Source organism: Olea europaea, chromosome 9, assembly GCF_002742605.1.
Source record: "Olea europaea var. sylvestris chromosome 9, O_europaea_v1, whole genome shotgun sequence".
Taxonomy (NCBI): domain Eukaryota; kingdom Viridiplantae; phylum Streptophyta; class Magnoliopsida; order Lamiales; family Oleaceae; genus Olea; species Olea europaea.
The window spans coordinates 14,664,666-14,674,513 of record NC_036245.1 but is presented as its reverse complement, the minus strand read 5'-3'; the positions used below and the strand labels follow the sequence as shown (position 1 = coordinate 14,674,513).

Sequence of the window (9,848 nt, the reverse complement as noted above, 5' to 3'; positions counted from 1 at the left end):
GTGTGGTGGGTGGGGGGGGGGGGGGGGGGGGGGGGGGGGGGAAGAAGATGAAGTTGTAAAACTTTTTCGAATAATACTATGTAACACCAGTGTAGATGACAGAATTTATGACTCATTTAATAGGACTTATGGTATGTTGACGTGAATACCAATAATATTATTCTTGGGATAGTAAGGGGGACGATGCTTGAGGTTCTTTCAATTGGGCTATTTCAAAGGCAATTATTGAGGAAAAATCATAGCATCTTTAATATAGAAGTGCTATATGACACCTACCATATGTATACATGTAGTGTAAGAATTGTAATAAAGCACACCACATTCAGAATTTATAAGTCAAATAATGCAAATACACAGTTATTACCAGACAAGGATGCTTAAAGTGATATTAAAATCTACCTAATTTCTACACCATGGTTTTTTTTTTGCATCATCAAGACTTTCGAATGTTTCAAGCATGGGAAAGACCCTTAATAATTAAAACATAAATGCCAAGAGACGGATCAATTGCCTGAGAAGAAACTTAATATACAAATCGAGAAATTTCTAAGGTCGTCTTGGAAGGCAAAATTTGCCGTCATTTGTTCTTTCATGCCTCCTTGTAGGGTTAGGACGAGTTGTGGACTCTTAAAGATGTGAAAGGGCTGAAAATGTGTCATTGATAAGATAGGCTCAACATGATCGAGACCTGACTAAACATTTTCACCTCTACATGTAAGCACATTACATGCATCGAAATTAGCAATTTTTATACTCAAGGTTCTCAAACTCCAAGGATGATGTTGTAGGGACTTTTGCACCATTTTCAGAGCAAAAAGGTAATCCTTTTAAGGATATGGCTACAGGGTTTTCTGGGACAAGGCCGTCCATGTCTTTACTGAATTCTTTATATTGTTGGCTTCTTTATGCTAATTCAAGATGCCGACCTTTGCCTGTCTTTTCTTGTTGATTTCTTTATGTGACATTTCCTTTTTCTCTATTGTTTTTCTCTTTTTGGAGATTCTGATTATTAATTAATTATATGGGCATTTAACTGATTTCAACCACACACGAATAAGTTTGAGATGTACACTCGCTAAAAATTGAATGTGTCGATTATTTTATTTTTAGAGTGTTTGTCTATTCTCTTCTAGGTACCAAAGCTAAAGAAATTAGAACCATTTTCTAAATGCCTAGTTTCTTGAAGTTTATAGAAAGATACTATAATTGACAAGTTTTAAGTTCATACAAAAATGTATTAACGAAACTAATTACATGACAATTTGTGATCGTTTGGGGTATCTTTACAAAAGACTTTTTAAAAGGATATATGTATATTAATTCTTTGAAAGGAAATTTACGAAATACATATTAAAAAATATTTAAACAGACAAAAATATATTTATTTGTAAATAAAAAATTATGGCCTATGCATTAAATTAGGCTCCTCTTTGATCCTCATTTATCGGGTAAAATGTATTACGGAATAACAATTTTTTGGAGAATATGTGATTAAAAAGTAAGAATTTTTTTTTTAAATATGTGTATAATTATTTTATAGAAGAATGTGTGGTTGCAAACGAAATTTGATTAAATGCATTTTTGAAAAAATTGGAGCTCAAAGAGGGGATAGGTAACAACTTGCATACTATTTGTTTAATTATTTTATCAAATTAAATTACTAAAATGTGTGTGTGTGTGTGTGTTTTTTTCAATTTTATTAAATTTGTTTTCATCCAGTTCTAACTTAAATAAATAATTGAAAAATATAGATAAAACATCATTTGATTTCCTTTTTCAACATTGTAAATGGGAATTCTTGTCGTATTTTAAATATTGGGCACATGACATAAAAATTATCACCCGATAACTCTTCAGGAATTTATGCACAATTGCTAGCTTTTGGTTGTTAACCTGTCCTTGTGATTGACAAGAGGTAGTACATAAATATTCACCCCATTATCCATCCACTATGCTTTTCAATTGTCTAACATTTCCTCACACTTGGTGCCAATGAGAAATTTTTATTTATTTATTTATTGGAGAGAAAGAGAAAATAAGACTATTCCTCTTTTATGTGATTGACCTTAACATTGTATATATATCATAAAAATATCTATTATTTTTTTTTTTAAAAAAGCAAGTGAATGAAAAAATAATAATAATCTAATCAAGAGACCCTAAAAAATTTAGAAAAAATTGCAGCTACGGTACCAAACTTTTCACTTTTATACGGATTTGACCCAAACATTTACTTGTGGCTAGATACCAAACATTTCAAAAACTCGCACTTAAAGTCCAAATGGATGGTTTTTGTTAATTTGACCGTTAGTTGACATCAATAATTAGAAAATTGATAATTTTGACCAATCAGACCAAGGGTAATTTAGTCAGAACACATTTCTCTCATTTAAAAATTCAAAAAAAAAAATAAATAAACCCAAAATCAAAATCATCTTCTTCTTTCCAATACCCTCGCCCTACCCCACCCCATCCCACCCCAAAACCAAATCCAAGTCACTCGCCACCCACACCTTCACCTTCTTCCCCAGTGAAAAATCAAGAACAAAAAAAATGCAATCTCTTCCATTAATTTTTCTTTTAATTTCTTCGCTCAGAAAATTGGATTTTGAGAAAAATCTGATAACTCTCAAATTTATTCATACAATTATAGACCATTTTGGCCAAAGGAAGGTATACCTATTCAATTATAGCCTATGCTTTTGAATTCTTGGAAGGCAAGATTCACTTTTATAATCTTTAACTGAGTGGATATATCCATTTCACCATCTCTTTGACCGTTTAATTAAGGTTCGGCATCCATTTCCCAAACAATATTACTGATAATTCTTATTTGCAATCAGGCAAAGCCCCCCGCCCGACCCGCACAGACCAGAAAAAGAGCAAAATGGATGAATGAACAACAAAAAAGGGGATTTACAATGATTTCTATTTTCTAAGTAGACATATGGGGTTATGATTTCTTGATTTCTTCATTAGGGGAGAATATGAAAGGGTGGATGGCGGTGGCGGTGGCCGTGGCCGTGATTCTGAATTTGGTTTAGGGTGGGTTGGCGTAGGGTGAGGGTATTATGAAGAAGATTTTGATTTGTTTTGACTCTAGTTGGGAGTTTTTGAAAGGTTTGGTACAATGGGTGCTACAAAGTAAATGTTTGGGTCACATTTGCATAAAAGTAAAATGTTTGGTATCGTAGCTACAATTTTCTCAAAAATTATATTTAAAGAGATACATGGAAGAGAGAAATTTTTGACAAAGAGAATAATAATTATAATTTAGAAAATAAAAAATAAAATTAAGGTGGTACATATTTAAAATAAAGGATGTAATTTGTTATACTGACAGAGGGTATTTTGGCACGAAGATTTATTTATAATGAAATGTTTGTACCTTCTTTAGCAAAATGTGTTCCTCGTTACCGTTCAACAAAGAATAGTAGTTAAATTGTAAAATTTGAAATAAGGTATGTAAATTGTAAATACTCCGTCGATATATTCACCTTATTTTTTATTTGTCTATTTATAAATTAAACCATTATATTTTCTTCCCATATAGATGCTACTATTCTGACACTCAGTTGTGATGTAAAAAATTAATTCGTTGGCTCCCAAACCATGGATAATTTAATTATTTTTTACATCTTACTCATCTTTAAAAGATTAATCTTGTAAGATGAAATAAAAAGTTATCAAATCTAATTAAATTTCAACGAGTAATTTGATTTGAATAAGACCCAGAAGAGAACTTAGATTTCAAAATTAATGTACTCAAACGAGCTTCCTTTTTGTAGGGTGTATTAAAGAATAAATTCTATATCGATTTAATACCAAAATGTAGATCAACATATAAGAGTTTAAACTGTTAAATTTAACAAGATTGACATTTTAAGATGAAACCCAAATTTTAATATTTCATGGACGCTAACGTACCAAATGATATGTATGATTTTAGGATGAGTTGTGCTATTCATAGAGCTTGTTTGGGAATAATTTTGAGAATTGATTTTTTGATCGTTATGAGAAAAGTGAGGTCCACTCATGAGAAAAGAAATCAAATATGACGATTGAAATAATGAAATAACGATCAAAAAATCAAATTTTTGAAAAAAAAAGTCGCTTCCAAGCATGCCCATAATTTGTTGGCCATTGATGAAAGAAAAAGTATATCCTAGGATCCAAACATGAAGTCGGTACCTTAACAGGAAGGTTCTCCCTATCAAGTAAGTCTGTAAGTGGGCCCTTATCTACACCAAAACGTGTCAACCTTCTCCATTCCATACTTCAATCTCCATCACACACAAACGGTCATGATTGAACTATATTTCTTTTTATTCGAATTAGTCCCAAAAGAAATATTAAACGATTATTATGAAACTTCGTCTATGGGTCGTTGACGCGTGATACTTGCACAAAATGCAAAAATCGATACAATTATAAATAGGATCGAATTACACAATCTGGGCTCCATTTTTATCATAAAAATACATTTTTAAATAGTGTATTGATGTGAAATGTGTGGTTAAAAAATAAGAAAAAATTTTAGATTTGCTTGTAATATTATTTTATTGAAGAATATGTAGTTGAAATGATATCAAATTACTGTTTAAAAATACATTTTTTCCCCCTAAAAAATGAGGCTCAAACAAGGGATTAAGATTGATGAGATCGAATTCTTTCTAAGACAAGCCAATGGTGCATTTGGACACTACACTCATCTCTTCATTCAGCTGAATAATTTAACGTGCATTCTTTTATCAATCGTACTTGACGTACAGGGACGACTCTTACATGGATCTTGCAGATTATTCACGAAGAGGGGTTTGGATATTTTGGGGGGTCATTTTTTATTGATGTGAATCCCACCTCATGTGAGTGACTGTGGCCTGTAAAGGATCCATGAAAATATAATTATTCTTCTTTCTTGAATTGTGCAGCATTCTCAGTTCTATTGATAAAAAGATTAATCTTTAAATTATATTATATTAGCTTTACATATGAAATACTTTCGAGTAGTCCAAGGAAAGAATACAAATGATTTGGCTCTCGGGTCCGTTGTTTAGCGATCCTAAGAGAAGTTGTGTCTGAAATCTGGTAGAATAAGAAGCACAAAAGTCAGTATAGATAAATAGACAAGTTAAATTGTGAGTCAAAGTTACGGGAGTCCGAGAATTTACCTAGTACGCACTTGAAGGATAGCGACTGCGAGTTCTACCGTCATTAAAAAAAATAATAAAAAAGGTTAGTAGTTACACTCCAATAATTCGAAGCTATTCAATAATTCCAATAGACTAATTGATTTACATGTGCCACTGTGCATTTTTATGACGACATTTATGGACCTATATAGATAAGAAGTGTGACAAACCAATCAATTCTCAAATTCCTCCTAGAAACCTCGTCTACACCAACCCTTCAACCAAACTCCACCCTCCACCACCACCACAGCCACCAAACCATGGCGCACAAGTGCTCCCACCAAACCATGGCGCACAAGTGCTGCGACCACAAGGACAAGCGGAAGAAGATCATCCAGCGGTGCTGTGCCGGCCTCCTAATCTTCGTCTTCATCGTCCTCCTTATCATCCTCCTCGTCTGGGCCATCCTACAGCCAAAGAAACCCCGGTTCATCCTCCAAGACGCCACCATCTTTTCTCTCAACGTATCCGCCCCCAATGTCATCTCCACCACCGTCCAAGTCACCATCAACTCCCGCAACCCCAACTCCAAAATCGGCGTTTATTACGACAAACTGGCCGTGTACGCCGCCTACCACAACCAGCAAATTACCTACTACACAACCATACCACCAGTTTATCAGGGCCACAAGGACGTAAACATCTGGTCGCCTTTTGTTTACGGTACCGACGTGCCAGTGGCGCCGTACAATGGTCTAGCCTTGAACCAGGACAAGTCTAATGGAGCTATATATATGATTTTCAAGATCAATGGCCGTGTTAAATGGAAAGTTGGGTCCTTCGTCTCCGGCCGGTACCACCTCCATGTCTCCTGTCCGGCGTATATTCCTATTGGAAATAGCCGGAATACTGGAATTGTGGTGGGAACTGCAATTAAGTATCAGCTATCACAGAGTTGTAAAGTCAGTGTGTGATAATCAAGAATAATTATATTCTTCTCTACAAGCAGTTAATTAATCTTCTGATGAATTGTGCATTTTGCTGATGAATGAGAACTACCGACAAAGAAGGCAAAATTACAATTGTGAAAGAAAATAAAAATTGTTCCTTGATTAGTAAAGTCAACTGAGTTTTTAGTGGGAAGTAAACGTGTTACTTTATTTCATATCTTGCATTAAAGACCGTTACTTTTGCTTTTTTATTTTCTTAATTGCTCTAATAAATTATCAATTAGTTAAGGTTTTACTTTATAATATTTTATTGTATGGTTTATAGTACTTCTGAGCTGTTTTTGTTGAATCAAGGAGTAGAAACTGGGCTCGCCATGTGATACATATGAATAATTCTGCCAAACTACGACCTCATTTTTATATTTTTTGATTCATAAGTTATAAATTTTCGTCCTCCAAAATTGATATACGGCTATTCCTACTAGCTCGCACGAGATGATCTTATTTTCTCAAGAAGATGGGAACTATCGAACGAGTATTCTTATGAGACTCGTACTTAATGACTAAGAAATACTGTATATATTAAAGTTGCCTTATACATACTCGCTCTTTTCTGAACATCTCAGTTGAATTAGTCCATTGAAAAATATTGCTTAGTGACTAAGAAGTAAGGACTCACTATGTAAGTAAAAAGGTTCGTAAAGGTGTTTTTTTGTTTCACAAGTGGGGGACTGGAAAATTTTGGTAACCAATTCTTGAAAAATGAAGAAAGCAAAAAATGACTTGTATACGTGCACGAATATAGGTCAAGATATTTAGTAAAAATTGAATTTTGTTAGACAGGCAGACAAGGATGTTTTTGGGTGTGGTGGAATGGATTTAAGACTAGAGAATTTCATTTTTCGGAATTGTTTAATTAAAGGTTGAACCCCAACTTTGAGGGCCTCCATTGCTCCGTTCCTAGAGTTTTGTAAGGGAGGTAAATCGCGGGATGTGCCCCAGCAGGCGAGGGAATAAGAACTGTCTGTACATTGCGCCTACAACGAGTCCAATTCCATGTCTCAGGAATCGAACCCCCACACTACGACTACCAGCAAGACGTGAGATAACTTCACTCATTTTCTTTGCACCACTGAGCTATTCCTCGGGGGCTTTCAAAATTGTTTACTTCATGGCACTATTAGTGGTAGACATTGGTCGGTCCAAAGTTTTTCAATTGTTGGCAGCATATATTCAAATTAAAAAAAAATGTAAAGATATTCATAATAAAATAAATTTTTTATTATTTTCCAATGCCTTTAAAAAGACAAAATGGTATACACTTTTCGTAGGAGATAAAAACCGGAGTCCTAAAAATAGGGATTGGTGACATAATATAAAAGATAAATACATTGTGTTATTGTCAACATTAATGACTATTCATGGCCAAATTTTGGATGTCATGCATTGTGTCAAAGTAAACGTGATGACACCCATCAATTTCAACATATATATATATATGTATTAATTTTAAAGGTTTTATATTCGAGCACTTCGACGAAATTTGTAAAGTACTTTACAAATTTTATATTAATTTTGAGGCCTCAAATATATATGTTTGTATAAAATAAATTAAATAAAAGGTTTGTGTGGTTAAAACTTGTGGCTAAAAGATGGGTTTTCGTACCGGTGTTTAGGGGTGGGCACATGTGTTTTGAGACTAGCCCCCTACCACCAAATCGATTTTTAGGGTTGGTTGAAATCACAACCTGAAGTTGACCTGACACTAGTTAAAAGTCCCTCCAAACTATTTTGAATCAGTTCGTTTTGAGTCGGTTTGATCGGCTTCAACGAAAATACCCTTAAAATATTTATTTAAAACAAAATTAAAATCGAGATTTTTTGTGAAAATTGTCGTGTTAAGCCATGAAATCGATGCGAGCTGCTGTCGATCAATCCAATTTCACAGTTTGACAAGTAAAACATCCAGTCCCGAGAGTGTCCCATCTTTCACATGCCCCATTTGGCGTTGCTTTTCAATCTCCACCCTTCTACCTACTAATAATTGTATTAGGAAAGGGACTTGTAATAATTGTCTAATTTCAATGAGCTTTTCATCTTCCTATGAATTAGTGAAGCGTGTCTAATCACTTTCACATGATGATTCTTTTATCTTCCTATGAATTAGCGAAGCGTGTCTAATCGCTTTCACATTATGATCCTTCTATGTGACATAGGTCATATATAACCACAATTGTCAATCTTTTTCATAATTCCACGTATTTTCATCATATATATCATGTTCAAGAATGATGAGTTATGCACATATCCCACATGGTGATATGACTAAGACGAATTAGCAAATTGTTTAAAGTTAACTCTAATTAAGTCCTTATCTTCTTACGAGATCAGTCTTAGATCATATAGATGAACTCATAAAACTCACAATCGACAATAAGAGTTGTCAAGCTCGAATGTAACTCTATGTATTAGTGGCCAAACCAAACAGGTCTACACCCATTTGAGGCAAGGTTCTTGGAGACGCACTAAAGAGCTCAAATTAATTAAGAAATACTTGAGGGTTGTTTGAGCCCCTTTTTTTTTTTTTTTTCAAAAAATGTATCTTACAATAGTATTATAATGAAGAATATATGTTTAAAAAATAAAAATAAAAAGTTTTGAGTTTATGTGTAATATTATTTTATTAAAGAATGAGTGGTTGAAATGAGATTAAATCATTGTTCGATAATGTATTTTGATGAAAAAATGGGCCTAAACAAGGGCTAAAATTATAAAAATAAAAAATAAAAAAGTCTATCCTGTACTTTAGTCATGATGTACTACTTAGACATTAAAGGAGACCAGCATACATAGATATATTTAAATATTCTTAAAATGTAATTAAGCCTTTATTTGTCAGTCATTCTATCACATTTTAACACATTTTTTCTATAATACTTATCTTCAATCACACGTTCTTCATTAAAATAATATTACACATAAATAAAAAACTTTTTCTTTTTTTTAACCATATATTTCAACATCAGTCATTAAAAGGGCACAAATACATTTTTTGAAATTAAAGGGGCACAAATAGGCCCTAAATAGGAACTAATAATTTTCTCCGGTGTTAAATAGGCCAGAAAAATGGCCTAAAGGCAAAGGACTCAAACCTCTTTTTCCACGACAGAAGCTGTATCAGAGACTGAGTAAGGATTTCTCAACTGTTGATCGACGTGACAATCAGCTCTGCAAGAAAGAAGCATCTCCCCAAGGTCAGGGCCCGTTCTACATATAAACTTTAGAAATTCAATTTGAAGTTTGCTAGCCTCAAACATAAAATATTGGGCCTTACAAGTCCAATAGGTAGGTCCAATCTTGCACTTGAGCATCCACCCATGAGCCAACACATATTTTCCATAAGTGGAAATTACACAATGACCGGTCTTTAAAGATCATTTTACAAAACTGAGGTACAAGATTTAATTAATCATAAATCAGGTTTTAATTATATATTTTAATATTAATATTAATATTATAATTAACCCACCCCAAGCCCTAAATTTGTTTTCCTTTTATGGCTCTCTCCCATTTCCCGTCTATCTGCAAGTTTCTCCTCTCCGACGACACGATATTTGAGGCGCAGTCGCAATTTCTCCATCATCGATGTTGTTGCACACGGATCAGTGGTTTCGTCGATACACAAAGATTGTGACAATCATGGTTTCCCCAGCGCATTGCATTTGCCCGGGGATGTAAGCCTCGCTTCTCTTCTCACGATGAGGAT

The 9,848-nt window shown here is 33.8% G+C and overlaps 1 protein-coding gene across 1 annotated transcript; it reads left to right on the top strand.

Moving 5' to 3' along the window:
• Nucleotides 1-5,350: 5,350 nt before the first annotated feature.
• On the top strand, nucleotides 5,351-6,377 carry LOC111399779 (NDR1/HIN1-like protein 1). Its single transcript, XM_023027257.1, has one exon. It carries the CDS (start codon nucleotides 5,453-5,455, stop codon nucleotides 6,104-6,106), a length of 654 nt encoding a protein of 217 aa, XP_022883025.1. The 5' UTR covers nucleotides 5,351-5,452; the 3' UTR covers nucleotides 6,107-6,377.
• The last annotated feature ends 3,471 nt before the right edge of the window (nucleotides 6,378-9,848 follow it).

Coding starts and splice junctions, on each gene's coding strand:
- LOC111399779 (XM_023027257.1), top strand. CDS start 5,453: ATGGCGCACAAGTGCTCCCACCAAACCATGGCGCACAAGTGCTGCGAC.